Genomic DNA, 25570 nt, shown 5'->3' with positions numbered 1-25570 from the left:
ATAAAACGTGTGTCTAGTTTCCCCTTCTTTATCACAAGTTCATGAATTTAGACAAGTTATTACAAGGGTATATTTTGTGCAATATTTTAAAGTGAATTTGTTTTATTTCATTTGATATACAAAATCTGTGAGGGAGCAACCAAGCTTTCTTCCATTAAATTTCAGTAATATGTGTACGTTCCAGAAGAATTTCCCGAGTGGAGAGATCGTGTTCTTGGAATGAAAAAGTTCCCTTAAGAATGTATTATTACATTTCTTATCCAGCAGGGGGCAACCTTCTAACATAAATTGTGCCTCTATCTTGACATGTTCTCCAAAACAAATTAGATTTAATGAATTAAGTAAATCCTGAAGGTATTGCTTTGCATATAGAATTACATTATTTAATGTATTGAGAAGTTATATGTTTCTAAGAACTTTCTATAAGAGAGTATATTCCCTTCTTTATCAAACAAATCAAGCACAAATATAATAGTTATTTCAAATCACTTAGGGAAGAATAAAGACTTGTTTTTAACAACAATATCTTTGTTGTTCCTCATAAGTGTTTTGTGGGGGGAGAAGTTGTGGACGTAACGTAGTTTCCAGGCTAAAAGGGCTTCGTTCTCTGTGGTTCTGAGTCTAGCGGTCACGTGAAGGCAACGATGACGTGATTGGAAGGTCGAATTTCCTAACCAAACCATTTGATGCAAGCTTTTAGGGGTAGACAAAATGAATTGTTTTATATATTTACTTATATGAATAAATGTATGTATGAAAACTTTATGTATATGCATAAAAACGATCAGCACTAGAACATGCACTTATTCTTGCCTTAATTATTTTCATTTTGAAGTAAATTGTTAGAACAAATAAACACATCTCTCCCACTTTTAAAGATGTGTTCTCTCTTGTGTGAATAGGGACCTCATGAAGATGTTTCGTGGGTTGCTCCGCCTTATTTGTTTAATAACAACGTCAAAAATCAAGGAAATAGCCTTACACCGACACCTCTTGTCGGTAAATCATTTACGGAATCCTACCTTTTGCAACCACTACCTCTCTCAGAGAAGGGCTGCTGCGACTTGCGATATGGGAGTCAAAGTTCATATCACCTATTGGTATGTTGCTATTTTTACTAGTGGTAACGTGACAGCTTATCCCCCAGGCAATGGTTTATTTAGGTAACATTTCCTCTTGGTTGTTATTGCAAATTGCTAGATTGATTGTTAGGAAAGAGCAACCGTAGGCCCTCAACCAAAATTATTGGTTCTCTGAAAATGAGTTTCAGTAGCTTGCTGTAGCTATTTGCTTATAAAGTTCCATAGAGATGACACAATGCTCAGTGAAGTGAAAGCATGTTGTTTGATGTTTTACACATTGTTGCTAATCGTCTGTCTCGTGACTAGCGGTGGATGAGGGTACAGGCCCAAGGTACGTGTCCATTCAATTTATAATAAAACGTGCTATCCCATTTAATATATATATTTTTTTTTTATGTAATCATTCTTTCTACATCTGAGTGATATTCATGCCTTAATTTTTAGTTCGCCAGACTCAAGACACAGCTTGAGGATGAATTCCCAGGTGATCTTGAGATTGTGAGTAATTTGAAGTAGCCTACATAGTAGAAAATTGCAGATGGATGTTACCAGATGTTTGTTGTTTCAAGTTACTATGGTGACCCCATCCCACCCCTCGCTCTCTCTCTCATCCTTTCTCTCTCTGTCTATCACTCACTCACCAGACTGGTGAAAGTACACCTTCAACCTCTGGGTGGTTTGAGGTGGAGGTGAATGGCAAGTTGGTCCACTCAAAGAAGGTACAGTATCAAACAGTGGAACTTGTCTCTTCACCCAACTCATTCATTTCAGAGAATGTGTGCACAGTATAATTCATAGCTACAATATTTTGAAACATACAAACATTTGTTTTCTGCAGGAGGGGTCAGGCTTTGTGGACAATGAGCAGAAAATGGCAGCATTGGTTGATGCCATTGATAAGGTGTTGAGGAAATAAGCTAGTGCTGATTATGGAGGTAAGAACTCATTCCCTGTTTCCACTATTATTAAACCATGTTATTTTTATATTACTTTGGCTTCTTTCTTGTACGCTGGTACTGGTAGTAGCATACATCCATTTCATTGTACATTTCTTAATTTAATGGTTCTCTCTCTCTTTCCACAGTCTGTTCTCTGTTTGTCATCTCCTTGACATTGCATAATGATGGTGGTGCTCCAATTGTCAAAGACATGGGTGCTGCTTGATGAAACCTGCTCTGCCAGGGAGGTGCCCTACAGATTGCTTCAATTCGTACAGTGGCACTGCTTTTGTAAGGTGGTGGGTGATACAAAGGGAGAATATACTGTTTATTTGTAATTGAAACATAACACCTCAATTGAGCTCCTTACATTTTCCCATTGTTTTTACTTTTTTGGCATGTCCAATCTTTAAAACATTTAACATTGTATCTATCGTCCCAAATGTTGATGCAACTATAAAATGCAAGTTATTAACAACTTATCTTTTGTTTATATGTCCACGTTCTTCTCTTAGTTTGTCTGTATTTTAAAAAGGCCTGATGTTTGATTAAACAAGGAAAGGAAGACAACACCTTGGCAGAATAGAAATGCATATTGCAATGTCCAGTAGACTAGTGAGCGGCAGTGACATCCTTGGTAGACATGCCTCAAGGAAAGTTGTAGAGCTGGACTGTCTGGTCCTTGAGTGTCTTTTCCATGACAGATAAATAAGGGACATTTTCATCTTATACAGCATCTATTTACTGTAAAAACAGGACTGTTAACTCTTTGGTGTTACACATTCATTGGGTTTTTATACACATTTCTATAAACATTACAGTAGTTTTAATCTACATTCAAGATTTATGTTACATGTAGCTTCTCTAAAACTACATAATGTTTCATGCATAATGAAAGTAGAAACTGAAATATTTGTCAGATGTGATAACCGATGCAGGCAGCCTGTAGGCATGTGAAACATGATCCCCTTGCCTGGGTATGGTAGATACCAGTAGTTGGCGCGCTTGTTAGAGGAAAAGTACACTGAGTGTACAAAACATTAGGGACACCTTCCTAATATTGACTCCAATGCTTTCCCACAGTTGTGTCTAGTTGGCTGAATATCCTTTGGGTGGTGGACTATTCTTGGTACACACGGGAAGCTGTTGAGCGTGAAAAATCCAGCAGCGTTGCAGTTCTTGACACAAACTGGTGCGCGTGGCACCTATTACCATACACCGTTCAAAGGCACTTAAATATTTTGTCTTGCCCATTCACCCTCTGAATGGCACACACACAATCTATGTCTCAATTATCGCAAGGCAAAAAAAAAAATCCCTTCATCTGCACTGATTGATTGAAATTGATTTAACAAGTGACATTAATAAGGGATCATAGCTTTCACCTGGTCAGTCTATGTCATGGAAAGGTCAGGTGTTCTTAATGTTTTGTACACTCAGTGTATAATTGTCCCTACCAAGATGGCACATGTTCATAGACACAAATGCTCATTTTCACACAGTTCTTTCCATCAACAGAAACTTATGTGATCTTTTATCATAAATGTGACCCTTCAAGGTCCTGTGATGTAATCTTCTAGATCCAACCCCTCAAAAAAAGTTATGTTTTCATTAGTCATTCTGAATCTTAGTTAAGGATACCAAAAGCAGTTATAAAACATCTGTTTTCAAAATGGTATATCACTACACCTTCAGAGTGAAGCAGGTAAAAGGCAGGAATTAGTATTTTACAGATTGAGAGAGTGGCAGATGTAAGTGTCCCTCTGTGAAGGACTGCCATCTGGTTCATTCTCAACAGTAACAGCAGAGATACTGTATATAATGATGAGATGGTCTTGTCTCTGACCTAACAATGGCAGTCGTTGTCCCAAAGGCGGGAAGGCAGGCGGTCTTCTTATCGCTGTATTCCCGCATGGACAGATTTTGACGGGAGTGGACCCTCTCGCTTCGCCTCTTCCTCTCTGGTAACCGCCTCCAATTAAGGAAGAACAATCTCTATATTTGATGTATTAAAGCAGTGGTTCCCAACCAGGGATACTTGGCCTATCCACAGGGGGTACTTGAGAAGACTCATGAGACCATAGGCTTACTGGTCAAATGCACATGAGGGGTTACTACAGGGGTACCCTTGGCAGAACAAAATTCAGTTGGTGGTACAGTAACCGAAAAGGTTTGGGAACCACTGCATTAAAATTGCAATATGCGATTGCTACATCCATTTTTTGACTTTTAAATTAATGATATATATATATATTGATTCTTGAAGAATATAACTAAGCCTCATGAGCTTAGTTCAACTGTCTAACTCCATCAGAACCCAAAACATAAGCTTGTTTCACTCCATTGTTTGTAAGCAATGTAATTGTAAAAAACACTGTATAGCTTCAAAAATATATATATATGGAATGGTCAGTCCTTCATATATAGCCCTGTGTATGAATTTGTTAAGCTGTTTACCCAAAAAGGTGGCGGGGTAGCCACTTATTTGAACTCCAGATTTCCCCTTAAATATATTTAACAGCAAAGGTCAGGAAGAACATAATAAGCAATGAACAGGTAGATCTGAGTGTGCACTGACAATGTGACATTTGCAGTTCTGTGATATTTTAATACTGAACACGTGTCACCTCGCTGGACAAGGGAGATGCAGAATATAGCGCCCTAGATACAAGAATGTGGCCAACTGTTTGCACACGATAGACACATGTTCTTTCCCAGGGGTGAGTTCAGTTCGATTCAACGTTTGCTACGTACCCCAGGTGAGTCACTGACTGCTCATGTTCAAGAAAAAGTAAGTGCATGTTCTGGGAATTACTGCCATCTGGATTATTCTCAACAGTAACATAAATGCATCTGACCTTCTGTCTTTAAAGGAGTGTTGTATTTGAGAGTATCAACACATTTAAAATACATTGATGCCAGGAAGGGCCAATAACATAACAAGCATGGCGCAGGTAGATCTGACACGGCATTGATTTTGTGTCCCCCTAAGGATCGAGTCAATGGCAATTTGATATTGGTAGTGGTGGAAATTAGGGGGATTCAGGGAGTGAATTATTTCAGCATTCAGTTCGAACCCAGACTAACCTTTGCTGGGTTTCCCCAGTGAATCAAGTCAATTTCCACCATTGGATAGGCCTCTAAGTTACACTGAATAAGAACATTTCATATTTTCATTATTGCAGTATACACAACTACCATACAAATAATGTTTTTTGTAGCCTATGGTTTCACTGGACATTTATGTTAATTATTTATTTTTTTGCCCACCTCCACCCTCCATAATAGGGTGCAAATTCATCACGTCAAATACAGTGCCTTCGGAAAGTATTCAGACCCCTTGACCTTTTCCACATTTTGTTACGTTACAGCCTTACTCTAAAATTGATTACATTGTTTTTTCCCCTCATCAATCTATACACAATACCTCATAATGACAAAGCAAAAACAGGTTTTTAGAAATATTTGCTAATTTATTACAAATAAAAAACTGAAATATCACATTTACATAAGTATTCAGACCCTTTAGTCAGTACTTTGTTGAAGCACCTTTGGCAGCAATTACAGCATCGAGTCTTCTAGTGTATGACGCTACAAGCTTGGCACACCTATATTTGGTGAGTTTCTCCCATTCTTCTCTGCAGATCCTCTCAGGCTCTGTCAGGTTGGATGGGGAACATTGCTGCACAGCTATTTTCAGGTCTCTCCAGAGATGTTCGATCGGGTTTCTTGTCCGAGCTCTGGCTGGGCCACTCAAGGACATTCAGAGACTTGTCCTGAAGCCACTCCTTCGTTGTCTTGGCTGTGTGCTTAGGGTCGTTGTCCTGAGGTCCAAGGCGCTCTGGAGCAGGTTTTCATCAAGGATCTCTCTGTACTTTGCTCTGTTCATCTTTGCCTCGATCCTGACTAGTCTCCCAGTCCCTGCCGCTGAAAAACATCCCCACAGCATGATGCTGCCACCACCATGCTTCACCGTAGGGATAGTACCAGGTTTCCTCCAGACGTGACGCTTGGCATTCAGGCCAAAGAGTTCAACCTTGGTTTCGTCAGACCAGAGTATCTTGTTTCTCATGGTCTGAGGGTCTTTAGGTACCTTTTGGCAAACTCCAAGAGGGCTGTCATGTGCCTTTTACTGAGGAGTGGCTTCCGTCTGGCCACTCTACCATAAAGGCCTGATTGGTGGAGTGCTGTAGGGATGGTGGTCCTCCTGGAAGGTTCTCCCATCTCCACAGAGGAACTCTGGAGCTCTGTCAGAGTGACCATTGGGTTCTTGGTCACCTCCCTGACCAGGGCCCTTCTCCCCCGATTGCTCAGTTTGGCCGGGCGGCCAGCTCTAGGAAGAGTCTTGGTGGTTCCAAACTTCTTCCATTTAAGAATGATGGAAGCCACTGTCTTTTTGGGGACCTTCAATGCTGCAGACATTTTTTGGTACACTTCCCCAGATCTGTGCCTTGACACAATCCTGTCTCGGAGCTCTACGGACAAGTCCTTCGACCTCATGGCTTGGTTTTTGCTCTGACATGCACTGTCAACTGTGGGACATTATATAGACAGGTGTGTGCCTTTCCAAATCATATCCAATCAATTGAATTTACAACAGGTGGACTCCAATCAAGTTGTAGAAACATCTCAAGGATGATCAATGGAAACAGGATGCACCTGAGCACCATAGCAAAGGGTCTGAATACTTATGTAAACAAGGTATTTCCGTTTTTTATTTTTAATAAATGTGCAAAAATGTCTAAAAAGCTGTTATCGCTTTGTCATTATGGGGTATTGTGTGTAGATTGCTGAGATTCAAATAAATCAAATAAATTGGATGATAGTTACTACAGTCTTTCTTTTTTGAGTAGGAGAGTGATTAAGGCGGTGTTCATAGTATGCAGAAGGTTATCGGAGCAATACACGTGCGTAACCATATTTAAAAATATTGGGGAAATAAGGGATTTTTTAAAATATAAAACTCAATATGATATCCATCCTGGCCAGGCGCTTTACCCGAGGTCATTGCCAAAATTGCGGAGTGAAATTCGTTGGGAGTTAGCGGAGTCTTTAAGGAAATTGCTGGAAGTTGGAGATTATCAAAGAAACGTTTAATTTCGAGTACAGTAGTTTGGAATAAAATACTTTTAAGATGGAATTAATATTTTTAGCTTCAATGTTTTTAATAGAGTGGATTTCCAAATTTTCCTTGTTATGTTTAAGCATATTAGCCAAGAACTTTCCGGACTTATCCTTGAGTTCATGGTTATTTTTTCGCGTTCTCATAACTAAATAATTTCATTATGTTCAAGTCTGGCCTGTAATAGTCGCTTATGAATATCATCGGTTTGAGTGGATGCAAAGAGGGTATCAAGCTCCTTGACATTTTTTGCAAGTTCTACTTTTTTATTTTTCTTCTTTGCTGAGCAGAATGTGAATTTTTCCTCTAAGTACAACTTTTGCAGTTTCCAAGAGTAGTGTCGGCGTACATTCAGATGTGCTATTAAGCTCAATGAATTTGTTTCATTTCGTATTAAAATCCGTATTGAATTTGGGATCTGATAGAAGCAAGGTGTTAAGTTTCCATAGTGAAGGATGACGTTCGGAGTTGGTGGTTAAGATAAGGCTGATCAATGTGTGATCGGAGGTGCTGATCGAATGAATTTTGGGGTTGGACATTTGGGATCGCAAAGATGCATTACCAATGAAAAGGTCTATATGGGAATACGTTTTATGATGAGGTGAGAAATAGGTATACTCTCTCTCATCCGGATTGAAGAGGCGCCATATATCCACCATACCTTGTTCTACCATGTAGTTTTTAATGGTTCCTGGAGTGCTTGTTGAATGCATGTGCCCACCGCCATGGGACCTGTCAAATAGTGGATCAAGAACAGTGTTAAAGTCTCCTCCAACTAGAATTCAGGAGTTGTGAAAATCTTGTAAATGCTTTAAGATTAAATGGAAAAATTGAGGCCAGTCAGTATTGGGACCATATAAATTCAGTATGGTGTATGATTGATTGTTGATTGTACCATGAATTAAGATGAAGCACCCTTCAGGGGCTTTTAAAATATATATTAGTTTAAATGGTGTTTCTTTGTTGATGAGGATGGTGACCCCTCTGCTCTTGGAGTTAAAGGAAGAATAATACATTTGGCCAATCCACTTTATTTGTAATTTTTCATGTTCAAGATCAGTTAGATGTGTTTCTTGTAATAAACATATGTTGAAGTCGGAAGTTTACATACACCTTAGCCAAATACATTTAAACTCAGTTTTTCACAATTCCTGACATTTAATCCTAGTAAAAAATCCCTGTTTTAGGTCAGTTAGGATCACCACTTTATTTTAAGAATGTGAAATGTCAGAATAATTGTAGAGAGAATGATTTATTTCAGCTTTTAGTTCTTTCATCACTTTCCCAGTGGGTCAGAAGTTTACATACACTCAATTAGTATTTGGCAGCTTTGCCTTTAAATTGTTTAACTTGGGTCAAACGTTTCGGGTAGCCTTCCACAAGCTTCCCACAATACGTTGGGTGAATTTTGGCCCATTCATCCTAACAGAGCTGGTGTAACTGAGTCAGGTTTGTAGGCCTCCTTGCTCGCACACACCTTTTCAGTTCTGCCCACACATTTTCTAAAGGATGGGAAGTCAGGGCTTTGTGATGGCCACTCCAATACCTTGACTTTGTTGTCCTTAAGCCATTTTGCCACAACTTTGGAAGTATGCTTGGGGTCATTGTCCATTTGGAAGACCCATTTGCGACCAAGCTTTAACTTCCTGACTGATGTCTTGAGATGTTGCTTCAATATATCCACCTAATTTTCCTTCCTCATGATGCCATCTATTTTGTGAAGTGCACCAGTCCATCCTGCAGCAAAGCACCCCCACAGCATGATGCTGCCACCCCTGTGCTTCACGGTTGGGATGGTGTTCTTCGGCTTGCAAGGAACCCCATTTTTCCTCCAAACATAACAATGGTCATTATGGCCAAACAGTTCTATTTTTGTTTCATCAGACCAGAGGACATTTCTCCAAAAAGAACGATCTTTGTCCCCATGTGCAGTTGCAAACCGTAGTCTGGCTTTTTTATGGCGGTTTTGGAGCAGAGGCTTCTTCCTTGCTGAGCGGCCTTTCAGGTTATGTTGATATAGGACTCATTTCAAGGTCCTTTGCTGTTGTTCTGGGATTGATTTGCACTTTTCGCACCAAAGTACGTTAATCTCTAGGAGACAGAACGCGTCTCCTTCCTGAGCGGTATGATGGCTGCGTGGTCCCATGGTGTTTATACTTGCGTACTATTGTTTGTACAGATGAACGTGGTACCTTCAGGCGTTTGGAAATTGCTCCCAATGATGAACCAGACTTGTGGAGGTCTACAATTTATTTTCTGAGGTCTTGGCTGATTTCTTTTCATTTTCCCATGATGTCAAGCAAAGAGGCACTGAGTTTGAAGGTAGGCCTTGAAATACATCCACAGGTACACCTCCAATTGACTCAAATTATGTCAATTAGCCTATCAGAAGCTTCTAAAGCCATGACATCATTTTCAGGAATTTTCCAAGCTGTTTAAAGGCACAGTCAACTTAGTGTATGTAAACTTCTGACCCACTGGAACTGTGATAGAGTGAATTATAAGTGAAATAATCTGTCTGTAAACAATTGTTGGAAAAATTACTTGTGTCATGCACAAAGTAGATGTCCTAATGACTTGCCAAAACTATAGTTTGTTAACAAGAAATGTGTGGGGTGATTGAAAAACGAGTTTAAATGACACCAACCTAAATGTATGTAAACTTCTGACTTCAACTGTATCTATCTGATGTGACCAGACTGAGAGTGATGCCGTTTATGATTTTCTTTGGTAACACTTTATAACCTTTAATGAATAAGCATTTATACACCATTAATAAATAAGTATTTCATTATTTGTTAACATTTATAAACATTTATAAAAATGTATAATGGATTGTTCATGAAAGTTATTATTATGTGTTACACATCATTATTTGGCTAAAAGATATAGCCTATTTCTAAGTTATATAGCTAGGTCAATATGTATCATGTTGGTTTCTGAACTGGTTCTAATCTGGTTCAAAAAGAGAAACCTTGAGGACACCTGCTTAAACACACTCAACTTCTCACACATGACGAAACATCGACATGGTCAGAGGTTAAGGCTATTTAAGGAGACACCTGCACTCCTTCAGTCCAGACACCAACAAAGCAACCATGAAGGTGATGATCGCTCTGCTTCTGAGCACTTTGTGCTTTGAAGTCCTCAATGCCCAATGCCCAGAACCCAGTGCGTTGAAAGACGCAGATGGCATGAAGCTTTGCGCACGAATGTTTGAGGACAGTCACTATTATTACGAGCAGAGTTGCGGGGGAGAATATCTCGATGCCTACCCAGGTGAGGACGTCCCCATCATCCCATTGCGCTGGAACAACCGCATCTCTTCCTTGGTGGTGTCAAGGGGTTGCAGCCTTACTGTTTGGAAATACACCAAGAAGAGAGGAAGCAAATCCAAATTCAATGCTGGAATCAAATATCGCCTCAAAGAAACGATGCAAGGTCTTTTGGGCAATTGGGAAAACGACATCTCTGGATACTACTGTGTGTGCTAAAGGCCAAGATCATCACGTTCACCAGACACTTCTACCCATTCCTCTGAATTGATATGCGCAATTAGCATGAGGACGAGGTTAGAGATCATGCAAGAAGAGAGTTTGCCAACAGGAGAGTCTGCCAACAGAAGAGTCTGCCAATCAAAACAGAGACTATGTTGAGTGCATGATAATGATATCCTGTGTCTGGAGAATAAATTTATTTCTGCAAATCATCTTTGGGCCTATGTGAATTTATTTCAGGGAAAATGTTTCGTTCAGGTCAGTTCATAATAACAGGCCTTAAAACAAAGTACCCCTTTTAAAAATGTGTTTTGAATGTATTCATTGACTAAATGTTAATGGTAATGGCCAGTCAGCATGTTATGGTGTGAAGAAAACAAGTTCAAAATGAACCAGAGTAGTCTCAGATGTAATCTGAACAAGTTAGTGTCTGACAATGGGCAGACATTATCGTCTGCAGAATTCATTCAGTTCAGTGTGAAGTATAGATTTCAGCACAATATATAATAATAAAACATAATAATAGAGTTCATTTATATAGTGCTTTACATTATACAGATAATCTCAAATACGCTGAAAAACAAAACAAAAACAAAAGTGCATGTAGTGCTTGGGCTGGAAAATGGTCTTCAACAGACGCTGGTGCCTCCAGGTCACATCCACCTCCTCACATCCACCTCCTCACATCCAACTCCTCACATCCACCTCCTCACATCCATCTCCTCACATCCACCTCCTCACATCCACCTCCTCACATCCAACTCCTCACATCCAACTCTGGTGGGCTGCACAAAGGCCTAGCCTACAACAATTATATCATCAACAAGTGTACATAAACTGCTGTTATTTAACCTATAAACATCTCAATGGCCCACCAGCTGCCTATAGCCCTCTGTGGCAACTTCCATACATCGTATGATATATCATTACACCATGGTCTAGAGTCTAGACACTAGAGTAAAAGTTTGATAAAATAACATGAATTCAATAAAAAAGAATCACCATTTAACAGAAAACATTTCTGTGGGCAAACTATCCACCTCTGCCCCCAGCAGCAGTGAAAGGGTTAGTGTAGAAGGGCTAGCTTGCTGGGCTAGTTGGAGCCCCCTACTTGCAGTGAGACGACCAATTAATGCCGGAAAACACCTGCTAATGAGACGCTTGGCATTCAACTATGAGGCAGGCACTGTGCCCCCTGCTGTTGTCTGGCAACCCTGCAAGCCCTGCTGGAGATACTGACAATCCAGACAGTACTTTGAGTTACTGGAAGCTTACTGTAACTGCCCCTTGAGAGATTTCACTTCACATTCTATATCAGACTGTCAGGATTCCTAGCCGCACAATGAATTATGATAATAGGCTAGCTATATGGTATTAAACACTATTAAACTCCGTATTACACTCCATCAAGAGTATTTAAATACTTTACAGTGTAGCACAACGGGGGGGGGCAACGACATATAATAACATGTATGGTAATTCAAAGGATAGCGATGACATTTGTTCCCTCCAATCCCAACAGATAAAATGTGTAGAGCCTGATACGAAGCCTCCTCTCCTGTGTAGTCTTGCAGGTACATATTTGTTGTGGGAGTATGTCGGAAAACAACCACTGGGCGTATCTCTCATGACACCTCTCCTGCCTAAGGCTCTTGGTTACATGCAGTCTTTTTCCCCCCATAGAACAGTAGTACACTAATACAGTACAAAATAGATACAGTATTAAAACCAAAATGGCATAGTTACACAAATTGTTTTTCTGTTTAGAAGATAATTAATTAAATCCAATTAGCATTACCCAAATATGCCAGAAAAAGTGTTAAGAGAAAAAATGACAACCTTTGCAACAGAATTACAATCTCCTTTCCAAGGAACTGTCTAGTTGTCTAAGGTAAACAGCTCAAATGCTAGTCTAATTGATGACAAGCAAATGATAGAGACACTGTCAGGAAAGGAAGGTCACACCCCATGTCGTCCTGCTACTACTGTTGCATTGAGCCCAACATGGGGCTAGAAAGACAGCTAATTATAAGAGGAGGCAACCTATTCGAGCCCTCCTCCCCATCTTACCCCCTAATCTCTCTCCATTTGGAACTCTAAGTGGGTGGAGAGTGCCTTGTTCAACCATCACACCTCATCTGTAGAGCCCTGGACCTACCAACCCGTCTGTCTTGTTTTTTTGCGGTAAGTGGCTAATTAGAATCTTTGAATTAGATTGTGTTGATGTTTATGTGTTGTGGTCCATAGTGACAGTGACATTGTGTTTTGGTAAATTAAGCATACATTTGGCTGTGTTCTGATATAGGCAAAAAACTATAAAGTTTTAAATATTTTTTGTTGTACAGTCCATTAAAGTGTAGGTCATATCATGTAAATGTTCATGTCAAAAACAATTCATTCAGATGTCTATGAAAGACGAGTCTGAGAAAATAAACTGCAGTTAAGTTTGGATGTTTCACTGCCCTCTAAACGGGCAGAGTGTGCAACAGTCATCGAGAGCCAAACTGTGCCACACGATAACCAGCAACAAAATTGGGCATTGTATATGGAGGGATGAGAGAGGTGATTGCAGAATTGCCTCTTATTTGCTTTATTCACTTGCAATTTGTAAGAGAACGAATGCTACTACTTTTAATCATCACAAATACAGTATGATCCTCATTAAAGGATAATAGTAAGTGTTAAGCACATTTCATTTACAGATACAGAGAAACAAGTGAGGTGCCCCCTGGGTAATGCTGCTGCCTATGCATGCCCCTCCCTGCACCTCTCCCTCTAAGGCCCTCACTGTAACACTTCCAGCTGAGACCCTGGCAGCAGAAGCAATAACAAGCACATGAAACCATTACACACTATCTCATGCTTTGGCATTTATGTATGATGGAAAATGGCACTACCTGTGTAACTGATTTTAAGAAAAGTGTGATTTTGACGATTCTTGTTAATTTCATTAACATATTGCATGATCTACAAACTGTTGGACCAGGCTGAGGTACAGCGAGAGGAAGCAGGATGTCCAATAACATGGCAAAGATTGCAGATGCCCGTAAGACAGTGGAACAGCTGAAACTGGAGGTCAACATTGAAAGAATGATGGTGAGCAAGGAATGGTTACAAGGCACAAGCGCTGGAGTCCCAGTAGTAGATTCTTTTTTAATCTCTTCATGTTACCGAAAAAGCTGAAGATTCTCAGTAACTACATAGTAAATAGAGCACATTGGCTTTTCCCCACTCTCCAATCTTTTATCTTTGTCTTTGTTAACCATGTTTTATATGTGTAGGTGTCCAAAGCAGCAGCTGATCTAATGGCCTTCTGTGAGGCTCATGCCAAGGAGGACCCTCTGGTGACACCAGTGCCATCCTCTGAGAACCCCTTTCGGGAGAAGAAATTATTCTGTGCAATACTCTGATCCCCACACTTATAACCCCAAGTTTTGTGTCATTATTAGCACTAATTAATTGCCATTTCTAAGGAATAAAACTGATAGTAACACATTGACGAACACTTGAATATGTTGGTTTTGGTAGGCCTAGTCAGTGAGATTATTTTGTATTTAAAAACCTGTATAGTAAATGCTTTAAATATTTATCTGGATTGATCTGATTGACTGAAATAAAACATTTATGATGGGAGCAATTCTAATTTGATTTGAGTCTGGCCTACACACTGGCCTCTCCCTTCCAGCACACACATGAACTGAAATTGTGCCTAAGTCCTCCTAAAACCCCCAGCAATACTCTACTGGAAAATGCCTGACATCTGAGAGTTATGTGACCCTTTTCAGAGGTTACACAACATTAGTGTTGAACAGGGCTGTTCAACTCCGGTCATGGAGGGTGAAGACACTTCTGGTTCTCATCCTCTCCTAAATCAGGGACTAATTCAAATCCAGGGATACCAGGTGAGTACAATGAACTACCCGGTAGAAACAAAAACCAGAAGTGTTTCAGCCCTTCAGGACCAGATTTGAACAGCCCTGGTGTAGAAAATAGTCAAATTTAGGTTATTTAGAAATGGACAACTTTAACAACAAACTACCTACCTGCCTTCAGAAAGTATTCATACCCCTTGACTTATTCCACTTTGTTGTTACAGACTGAATTCAAAATGGATTAAATCAAAAAAAATTATTGGCCATCTACACACAATACTCCATAATGACAAAGTTTAAACATGTTTTTAGAAATGTTTGCACATTTACTGAAAATGAAATACAGAAATATCTAATTTACATACGTATTCACACCCCTGAGTCAATACTTTGTAAAAGCATCTTTGGCAGCGATTACAGCTGTGAGTCTTTCTGGATGTCTATTTTTTATTTTTTATTTTTTGGTTCACCTTTATTTAACCAGGTAAGCCAGTTGAGAACAAGTTCTCATTTACAACTGCGACCTGGCCAAGATAAAGCAAAGCAGTGCGATAAAAAACAACAACACAGAGTTACATATGGGGTAAACAAAACATAAAGTCAAAAATACAACAGAAAATATATATACAGTGTGTGCAAATGTAGCAAGTTATGGAGGTAAGGCAATAAATAGGCCATAGTGCAAAATAATTAGAATGTATTATTAACACTGGAATGATAGATGTGCAAGAGATGATGTACAAATAGAGATACTGGGGTGCAAATGAGCAAAATAAATAATATGGGGATGATGTAGTTGGGTGGGCTAATTTCAGGTGGGCTGTGTACAGATGCAGTGATCGGTAAGGTGCTCTGACAACTGATGCTTAAAGTTAGTGATGGAGATAAGAGTCTCCAGCTTCAGAGATTTTTGCAGTTCGTTCCAGTCATTGGCAGCAGAGAACTGGAAGGAATGGCGGCCAAAGGAGGTGTTGGCTTTGGGGATGACCAGTGATATATACCTGCTGGAGCTCATACTACAGGTGGGTGTTGCTATGGTGACCAATGAGCTAAGATAAGGCAGGGATTTGCCTAGCAGTGATTTATAGATGACCTGGAGCCAGTGGGTTTGGCGACGAGTATGTAGTGAGGACCAGCCAACAAGAGCGTACAGGTCACAGTGGTGGGTAGTATATGGGGCTTTGGTGACAATACGGATGGCACTGTGATAGACTACATCCAATTTGCTGAGTAGAGTGTTGGAGGCTATTTTGTAAATGACATCGCCGAAGTCAAGGATCGGTAGGATAATCAGTTTAACGAGGGCATGTTTGGCAGCATGAGTGAATGAGGCAAATAGGAAATAGGAAGTCGATTCTAGATTTAACTTTGGAAAGGAGATGCTTAATGTGAGTCTGCAAGGAGAGTTTACAGTCTAACCAGACACCTAGGTATTTGTAGTTGTCCACATACTCTAGGTCAGACCCGCCGAGAGTAGTGATTCTAGTCGGGTGGGCGGGTGCCAGCAGCGTTTGATTGAAGAGCATGCATTTAGTTTTACTAGTGTTTAAGAGCAGTTGGAGGCTACGGAAGGAGTGTTGTATGGCATTGAAGCTCGTTTTGAGGTTTGTTAACACAGTGTCCAATGAAGGGCCAGATGTATACAAAATGGTGTCGTCTGCGTAGAGGTGGATCTGAGAGTCACCAGCAGCAAGAGCGACATCATTGATATACACAGAGAAAAGAGTCGGCCCGAGAATTTAACCCTGTGGCACCCCCATAGAGACTGCCATAGGACAGACAACAGGCCCTCCGATTTGACACATTGAACTCTATCTGAGAAGTAGTTGGTGAACCAGGCGAGGCAGTCATTTGAGAAACCAAGGCTATTTAGTCTGCCAATAAGAATGCAGTGGTTGACAGAGTCGAAAGCCTTGGCCAGGTCGATGAAGACGGCTGCAAAGTACTGTCTATTATCGATCGCGGTTATAATATCGTTTAGGACCTTGAGCGTGGCTGAGGTGCACCCATGACCAGCTCGGAAACCGGATTGCATAGCTTAGAAGGTACAGTGGGTGATCTGTTTGTTAACTTGGCTTTCAAAAACTTTCGAAAGGCAGGGCAGGATGGATATAGGTCTATAACAGTTTGGATCTAGAGTGTCACACCCTTTGAAGAGGGAGATGACCGCGGCAGCTTTCCAATCTCTGGGGATCTCAGACGTTACGAAAGAGAGGTTGAACAGGCTAGTAATATTCTCCATGGACTTTACAGTGTCCCAAAACTTTTTGGAGTTAGTGCTACAGGATGCAAATTTCTGTTTGAAAAAGCTAGCCTTTGCTTTCCTAGCTGCTTGTGTATATTGGTTCCTAACTTCCCTGAAAAGTTGCATATCGCGGGGGCTATTCGATGCTAATGCAGTACGCCACAGGATGTTTTTGTGCTGGTCAAGGGCAGTCAAGTCTGAGGAGAACCAGGGGCTATATCTGTTCTTAGTTCTGCATTTTTTGAATGGGGCATGCTTATTTAAGATTGAGAGGAAAGCACTTTTAAAGAACAACCAGGCATCCTGTACTGACGGAATGAGATCGATATCCATCCAGGATACCTGGGCCATGTCAATTAGGAAGGCCTGCTCGCTAAAGTGTTTTAGGGAGCGTTTGACATTGATGAGGGGTGGTTGTTTGACCGCGGACCCGTTACGGACGCAGGCAATAAGGCAGTGATCGCTGACATCCTGGTTGAAAACAGCGGAGCTGTATTTAGAGGGTAAGTTAGTCAGGATGATATCTATGAGGGTGCCCATGTTTACGGATTTAGGGTTGTACCTGGTAGGCTCCTTGATAATTTGTGTGAGATTGAGGGCATCTAGTTTGGATTGTAGGATGGCCGGGGTGTTAAGCATATCCCAGTTTAGGTCACCAAGCAGTACGAACTCTGAGGATAGATGGGGGGCAATCAATTCACATATGGTGTCCAGGGCACAGCTGGGGGCTGAGGGGGATCTGTAGCAAGCGGCAACAGTGAGAGACTTATTTCTGGAAAGGTGGATTTTTAGAAGTAGGAGCTCAAACTGTTTGGGCACAGACCTGGATTGTATGATAGAGCTCTGCAGGCTCTCTCTACAGTAGATTACAACTCCACCCCCTTTGGCAGTTCTATCTAGACGGAAAATGTTGTAGTTGGGGATGGACATTTCTGAATTTTTGGTGGCCTTCCTAAGCCAGGATTCAGACACTGCTAGAACATCAGGGTTGGCGGAGTGTGCTAATGCAGTGAATAACTCAAACTTAGGAAGGAGGCTTCTGATGTTAACATGCAACAAGCCAAGGCTTTTACGGTTACAGAAGTCAACAAATGATAGCGCCTGGGGAGTAGGTGTGATACTGGGGGCTACAGGGCCTTGGTTAACCTCTACATCACCAGAGGAACAGAGTAGGAATATAATAAGTATACGGCTAAAGGCTTTAAGAACTGGTCTTCTAGTGCGTTGGGTACAGAGAATAAAGGGGGCAGATTTCCGGGCGTTGTAGAAAAGATTCAGGGCATTATGTACAGACAAGGATATGGAAGGATATGAGTACAGTGGAGGTAAACCTAAGCGTTGGGTAACAATGAAAGAGATAGCATCACTGGAGGCACCGATTGAGCCGGTCTCCGCGTGTATGGGGGGTGGAACAAAGGAGCTATTTGAGGCAGTTTGAGAGGGACTTGGGGTTCTACAGTGAAATTGTATAATAAGAACTAACTGGAACAGCAATAGGCAAGGCATATTGACATGGGAGAGAGGCATAAAGCAATCACAGGTGTTATTCGAGAGAGCTAAGACAACAACTGGTAATGGCGATGAAAGTTTGGGCTGAGGCTAAACAGATAAAACAGGACAGGGTACCGTGTAAAGGAACAGTCCAGCAGGCATCAGCTGTGCAGCTGAGTGATCATAAGGTCCAGTGAACAGCAATGTGAGTCCGAGAGCAGTTCAGGCGATCAGGAAGCACGGCTGTTGAATTGCGTATGCTAGCGGGCCGGGGCTAGCAGATGGATCTTCGTGGTCGTTGCAACGGGAAGCCTGTTGAAACCACAGACGATTACGTCGGCAGACCAGTCGTGATGGATCGGCGGGGCTCCGTGTCGACACTAGGAGATCCCGTCCGGTTGACAGAGAGATAGATAGCCGGGAGATGGGCCTGACTCGAGGCTAGCTCAAGGCTGATTAGCCAACCACAACATCCATTCGGTTGCAGCTAGCTAGTTGATCAGTGAGATATACCTGCTGGAGCGCATACTACGGGTGGGTGTCTATAAGAGCTTTGCACCTGGATTGTGCAACATTTGCCCATTTATTATTTTCTAAATTCTTCAAGCTCTGTCAAATTGGTTGTTGATCATTGTTAGAAAACGATTTTCAGGTCTTGTCATAGATTTTCAAGTAGATTTAAGTCAAAACTGTAACTCGGCAACTCAGGAACATTCACTGCCTTCTTGGTAAGCAACTCCAGTGTAGATTTGGCCTTGTGTTTTAGGTTATTGTCCTGCTGAAAGGTGAATCTATCTCCCAGTGTCTGGTGGAAAGAAGACTGAACCAGGATTTCCTCTAGGATTTTGCCTGTGCTTATCTCCATTCCGTTTGAAAAACGATTACAAGCATACCCATAACATGATGCAGCCACCACTATGCACCACTCCGTCAATTAGGTTAGTATTGTGGAGTAACTTCAATGTTGTTGATCCATCCTCAGTTCTCTCTTATCAGAGCCATTAATCTCTGTAACTGTTTTAAAGTCACCATTGGGGACATCCTTGAGCAGTTTCCTTCCTCTCCGGCAACTGAGTTAGGAAGGACACCTGTATCTTGTAGTCCCGTGTAGCTCAGTTGGTAGAGCATGGCGCTTGCAATGCCAGGGTTGTGGGTTCGATTCCCACGGGGGACCAGTATGAAAAAAAAATGTATGCACTCACTAACTGTAAGTCGCTCTGGATAAGAGCGTCTGCTAAATGACTAAAATGTAAATGTAAATGTATCTTTGTGGTGACTGGGTGTATTGATACACCATCCAAAGTGTATTTAATAACTTCACCATGCTCAAAGGGATATTCAATGTCTGCTTTATACCAATAGGTGCCATTCTTTAGGAGGCACTGGAAAACCTCCCTGGTCTTTGTGGTTGAATCTGTGTTTGAAATTCACTGCTCGACTGAGGGACCTTACAGATAATTCTGGGGAACAAAGATTAGGTAGTCAATCAAAGATTTTACATTTAAGTCATTTAGCAGACGCTCTTATCCAGAGCGACTTACAAATCGGTGCATAATTAAAGATCATGTTAAACACCATTATCACAGACAGAAGGGGTAACCCAGACATGTCACAGGGGCTGTAAAGCTGAAGCATCCATTTAGAAAATGTTCTCACCACCAAATATGGTAGTAAGAGGAAGTCCAGTCGCGGGTAGTGGGAGAGGATGGAACTAGGTGAAACTGGGCCTACATTCTGCTCATTTTCTCATCGATGAAACATCTGATCTCAATAAATTTTTCTGTTCCCAAAACTAGAATATGTTACACACACAGTGGACTAAGTTTTATAGACTTGATACTTTGGCAAAGTTTATTTTAAATGCGTTGTTTAGGAGTGCAAGGTCGAATTGAATTTGTGCACACCCGCACTTCACAGAGGAGGCGTTCTCTAACAGAAATATGCAAATACATGTTACAACGTGCCAATAGGATCTGACTACCTCGTGCTTGGCTTAGCCCACCTCCTTGCTTGTTCTGCCCACTATGCTTCATTTGCTCCCACTGTAAACGACACAGATGAACTATCTTGGGTTAGTTATAAATATATTTGCTATTATTGCACACAGAGCGAGTCCATGCTACTTATTTTGTGACTTGTTAAGCAAATGTTTACTCCTTAATTTATTTAGGCTTGCCATAACAAAGGGGTTGAATACTTGACTTAAGACATTTAAACTTTTCATAATTCATTGGTACAATTTTTGAAAATGGGGTAGGGGGTATGATGTGTAGGCCAGTGACCAAAAAAATCTCAATTGAATCCATTTAAAAATCAGGCTGTAACACAACAAAATGTGGAAAAAAATCTAGGGGTGTGACTACTTTCTGAAGGCACTGTATATTACTAGATCAAACTGTTCGCATATGAAACCGGTATTTTATTAGCCTATTGAAGTAGGCATACACACTGCAGGTGAAGCACTACAATGATCAACAAAAAATACATTCATTAAATAAATAGATAATTACATTTAGCATACCATGTGTTATCCATTTGTAATTAGCACCCTGGGGCGTGTGCTCCTTGGTCGCAGTCAAGTCGCAGTCAAAGCAAGCAAGGGCGGTGTCACATGATGCTTTCAATACAGGTAGACGAGCAGGTGTCCACAGTGTGTGGACAGGTAGGTTACTGTTCATCTCAGCTAACAGGATTAACTGATTTGAGAAGGAGCGGTCATCCAACTGCTCTGTAACAACGAACAAGGTATGCACATTTAAAACTTTCTTTGGATTTTTGTGGTTGTTTTGTATACTGTTTACAAATAGTGGAGAAAAAAAACACTTATTTCATGATTGATGAGTAAGGGTACAAAGTCTATGGTGTTAATCCGGTAATAAATGTATAGGACCAGACAAAAGAGAAATACTCAAATTAAACTCAAAATCAACAATTCTTAGTTTTTAATTGTGGTGAGAACAGAAAAATTAACAGAAAATAAGGCAATATTTTATACAATGTTGAAAGTGAATGCTAGGCGACCAGTCAAGAAAAACTTGTCTGACAAATCACTTACAACTCCTCTTTTATGTAAAGTCAACACACACACACACACACACACACACACACACACACACGTCCTCTGTCGAAACGACAATAAGCAGTAACCAACCAGAGATACACAATACAATACATTACAATGACAGTAACAACCAACACATAAAAAGGATGGAACTTCAGCCAGCTGTGATGCCTAATAAACTAATAAAAAGGATGGAACTTCAGCCAGCTGTGATGCCTAATAAACTAATAAAAAGGATGGAACTTCAGCCAGCTGTGATGCCTAATAAACTAATAAAAAGGATGGAACTTCAGCCAGCTGTGATGCCTAATAAACTAATAAAAAGGATGGAACTTCAGCCAGCTGTGATGCCTAATAAACTAATAAAAAGGATGGAACTTCAGCCAGCTGTGATGCCTAATAAACTAATAAAAAGGATGGAACTTCAGCCAGCTGTGATGCCTAATAAACTAATAAAAAGGATGGAACTTCAGCCAGCTGTGATGCCTAATAAACTAATAAAAAGGATGGAACTTCAGCCTGCTGTGATGCCTAATAAACTAATAAAAAGGATGGAACTTCAGCCTGCTGTGATGCCTAATAAACTAATAAAAAGGATGGAACTTCAGCCAGCTGTGATGCCTAATAAACTAATAAAAAGGATGGAACTTCAGCCAGCTGTGATGCCTAATAAACTAATAAAAACACGGACTTCACTGTAAGTGACCTCCCACCAGCATGACTTAAAGGACATCACCCGCACAACCAACTCGTTTTTCCCAGTACAGACAACATAGCAACATTGACCTATTATACACAGCACATGCATAGTCAACTCAGTACACCATTTTTAATAAAGGTTAAATTCACTATGATCACACAAGTGCCTTTTTATATCAATTATCTGACATGACTGGAAACTACAAACCGGTGTGCAGACTACAGAATTTTTTTGCCTTGGTCTCTCTCTCTTCATTGTCCACCTTTAGGTTCTTTCTAACCATCTCTCTCTCTTTTGGGAATGCACAAATGGATTTGCAAGACAAAGGGCTTTAGGACTGGTATCTATCTCCTGGATACATGGGAGTCATTGCCAGGACACAATACGTGTTCTAAATTGACCTCAAGTTAAAATATATATACTTTCATTCTGGATTACTAATGACTGAATAGGCCTAGTTCAAAATAATTTCCATCTGCATTGTTTAGTTCATACACACCTTTTTGCACATTTTATTAAAGTTTTGTGAAAATTGTAAAGTTGCTCAAACAATTATTCTCCATAGTATTTTCTATTATCACAAAACATGTATTTCTCATTTAATGTATCATTCATATTTCTCATTTTTCAGGGTTGACAGGAGGATGGCCAACTTCAAGGGACATGCTCTTCCTGGCAGCTGCTTTCTGCTGTTAGGCCTGTGTTGGTCAGTGAAGTACCCTCTCCGACACTGCTGGAGAAGGCATCAGCCTAAAGGAAGACAAAAACTGCCTCTGTTCTTCAACAGAATCGACTTAATTGAGGGGGCACTCATCATTTTCTTAGCATTTGTGGGTGAGTGTCTTCCTTGGTGCACTTATTTGGACCACTCTCTTTCAGGATTTTACACTATGGAATCTCTCAACCACTGAATGATCTGCTAGAGACTGTTTGACCCGGATGTTGTTCTGTCATTCTGTAGGCATCATGGCAGAGCAGTTTGTGCCCGATGGGCCCCATGCCCACCTGTACCTCAGAGAGACTCAGTCCTGGGTGAAGCTGATGAACTGGCAGCACAGCACAATGTATCTCTTCTTCGGCATCTGGGGAATTGTTAAAGTCCTCAGTATGTCATCGCTTCCAGTCCCACTTGGTTTTGACCGACTTGCTCTCTCCCTGGCTTTTTTTATTGAAGGTAGTGTCAAAGGTTGATTGTACGCCTCTAGTCATTAGCAGACTAGAGGCTTATTTTAATTTGCAGGTATTCTTACCATCAGGGTAATTGTTATAGTTATTACAAATAGTATTTCCTTGCTCTTTGAACTGTAGACACCGATTAGATGTTATCTGCATATTGTGTTAATATTCCAGGATGTTCCATTTCCCTCCAGGGTTTCTGTTTTACTTCCATGTACACATGCGCCCTCCTCTGGATACCCACATCCACTCCCTGCTGTTTGTGGCGATGTTTGGTGTGGCGGCCAGCACGCTGTTAGAGGTGTTCATGCGAGGTAACATCATACTGGAGCTGCTCAGGACCAGCCAGACCATCCTGCAAGGCTCCTGGTTCTTTCAGGTAATACAGTAGCCTAACACCACCAAAATAACCGTTTTCATTTTCAAATGAGTCGATCTCATGAATCGCACACGCAGAGAACAACTGAGCAAATATGCGTTTGTTGTTTCAGATTGGATTCGTGCTGTACCCATTAAACGGAGTACAGTGGGATCTGAAGGAACACGATAACATAATGTTCATCACCATGTGCTTCTGCTGGCATCTAGCTGTGGCCCTGCTGATCGTTGGCATCAACTACTGCATAGGCTGGTGGTGAGCATCTTCCTTTATCGATACGCTTTTATATCGCCTTCAAATAGGTCAGTTAACACTCGCACTTTACTTTATCCCTACTAGCACTGACTTTGCTGATAGCTACTTTGAGGAAAGATGTGCTTACTATGACTGAGATATGTGGTTATCCCACCTAGCTATCTTAAGATGAATGCTAAATGACTAAAATGTAAACGTCGAAAGAAATAAACTAACTCATTACATTAATATAGCTTGGGTAAATTCACTGGCAGTATGGGATAACTTTCATCCATGGCTTCTTCTTATCTGGTCCTAACAGCTGTGTACAAAGATGTGCAGGAAGAGGAGGTGACATAGAGATCGGGATGAGAAACGCATCCAGCTCCCAGAAGGCTCTGCTACAGGATTCCGATGAAGAGTAAGCAGATGGATCATGAAGTGTACCACAGGAGGTTGGTGGCACCTTAATTGGGGAGGACGGGCTCGTGGCACTGTTATTGTATTCTCTCCAATTGTTTTTTTTGTCTTTAGTTTAACAGTTTTTTCCTGTTTGTATCCATGCTAGCGTGTATATTTTTTATTTTGAGTGATATTTTATCAATGAAATAATGAGATGCCTTGTTGAGTTCAGATTAAGGCCAAATTAATTGTAAATAAAATGATTTACAAATGCATGTAATTGAAAGTATAAAAGCTCATTTCTGATTGTCAAGATAATTGAAATGTACTAGCATTCCTTCGAGGTTTCTTCCCTGAAGTGAAACATTAACACCTGACAGGGTTTCCTCATCCCGCCTGTGGCTATAGAGCAACGTGCTTCTTTCCCTCCGGAAAACAGAATGTCTAATGGATTACACAGAACAAAAATATAAACGCAACATGTAAAGTGTTGGTCCCATGTTTCATGAGCTGAAATAAAAGATCCCAGAAATTGTTCATACGCACAAAAAGCTTATTTCTCAAATTTTTAGCACACATTTGTTTACATCCCTGTTCGTGAGCATTTCTCCTTTTCCAAGATAATCCATCCACCTGACAGGTGTGGCATATCAAGAAACTGATTAAACAGCATGATCATTATACAGGTGCACCTTGTGCTGGGGACAATAAAAGTCCACTCTAAAATGTGCAGTTTTGTCACACAACACAATGCCACAGATGTCTCAAGTTTTGAGGCAGCGTGCAATTGGCATGCTAACTGCAGGAATGTCCACCTTTCCATATAATTGAATTTTAATTTCTCTACCATAAGCCGCGTCCAAAGTCGTTTTAGAGAATTTGTCAGTACGTCCAACCGGCCTCACACAGATCACCTGTATGGCAACGTTGTGAACAGAGTGCCCCATGGTGGTGGTGGGGTTATGGTATGGGCAGGCATAAGCTATGGACAATGAACACAATTGCATTTTATTGATGGCAATCTGAATGCACAGAGATACCGTGATGAGATCCTGAGGCCCATTGTCGTGCCATTCATCCACCGGCATCACCTCATGTTTCAGCATGACAATGCTGAACATGAGGTGAAATGTCGCAAGGATCTGTACACAATTCCTGGAAGCTGAAAATGTCCCAGTTCTTCCATGGCCTGCATACTCACCAGACATGTCACCCATTGAGCATGTTTGGGATGCTCTGGGTTGACGTGTACGACAGCGTGTTCCAGTTGCCACCAATATCCAGCAACTTCGCACAGCCATTGAGGAGGAGTGGGACAACATTCCACAGGCCACAATCAACAGCCTGATCAACTCTAAGGTGAACGTTACC

General features: G+C 41.0%; 3 protein-coding genes and 1 long non-coding RNA gene across 5 annotated transcripts; all 4 read left to right on the top strand.

Moving 5' to 3' along the window:
• The first annotated feature begins 891 nt into the window (after positions 1-891).
• LOC121541230 lies at positions 892-2502 on the top strand. Its single transcript, XR_005995730.1, has 6 exons — positions 892-1100; positions 1389-1413; positions 1527-1580; positions 1727-1801; positions 1921-2017; positions 2167-2502. It is a non-coding gene; the product is annotated as an uncharacterized LOC121541230 (long non-coding RNA).
• A 7703-nt stretch (positions 2503-10205) lies between these two features.
• LOC121541229 (syncollin-like) lies at positions 10206-10851 on the top strand. The gene has a single exon (XM_041850206.1). The coding sequence runs from the start codon at positions 10241-10243 to the stop codon at positions 10634-10636; it is 396 nt and encodes a 131-aa protein (XP_041706140.1). The 5' UTR covers positions 10206-10240; the 3' UTR covers positions 10637-10851.
• A 1865-nt stretch (positions 10852-12716) lies between these two features.
• Positions 12717-14265, top strand: LOC121541228 (guanine nucleotide-binding protein G(I)/G(S)/G(O) subunit gamma-8). Its single transcript, XM_041850205.1, has 3 exons — positions 12717-12823; positions 13626-13735; positions 13921-14265. Exons 2-3 carry the CDS (start codon positions 13652-13654, stop codon positions 14047-14049), a joined length of 213 nt encoding a protein of 70 aa, XP_041706139.1. The 5' UTR covers positions 12717-12823; positions 13626-13651; the 3' UTR covers positions 14050-14265.
• A 6647-nt stretch (positions 14266-20912) lies between these two features.
• LOC121541227 (transmembrane protein 45B-like) lies at positions 20913-24722 on the top strand. 2 transcript variants are annotated; one of them, XM_041850203.2, is made up of 6 exons: positions 20913-20992; positions 22640-22842; positions 22970-23182; positions 23379-23563; positions 23676-23818; positions 24120-24722. In XM_041850203.2, the coding sequence occupies exons 2-6, from the start codon at positions 22653-22655 to the stop codon at positions 24220-24222; spliced, it is 834 nt and encodes a 277-aa protein (XP_041706137.1). In that variant the 5' UTR covers positions 20913-20992; positions 22640-22652; the 3' UTR covers positions 24223-24722. The 2 variants fall into 2 exon arrangements, with proteins under 2 accessions (XP_041706137.1, XP_041706136.1); XM_041850202.2 differs by lacking the exon at positions 20913-20992 and having other exon boundaries at positions 21206-22842.
• Positions 24723-25570: the final 848 nt, after the last annotated feature.

This window comes from Coregonus clupeaformis, chromosome 27 (assembly GCF_020615455.1).
Source record: "Coregonus clupeaformis isolate EN_2021a chromosome 27, ASM2061545v1, whole genome shotgun sequence".
Classification (NCBI taxonomy): domain Eukaryota; kingdom Metazoa; phylum Chordata; class Actinopteri; order Salmoniformes; family Salmonidae; genus Coregonus; species Coregonus clupeaformis.
This window is presented reverse-complemented; position numbering and strand designations above follow the sequence as displayed.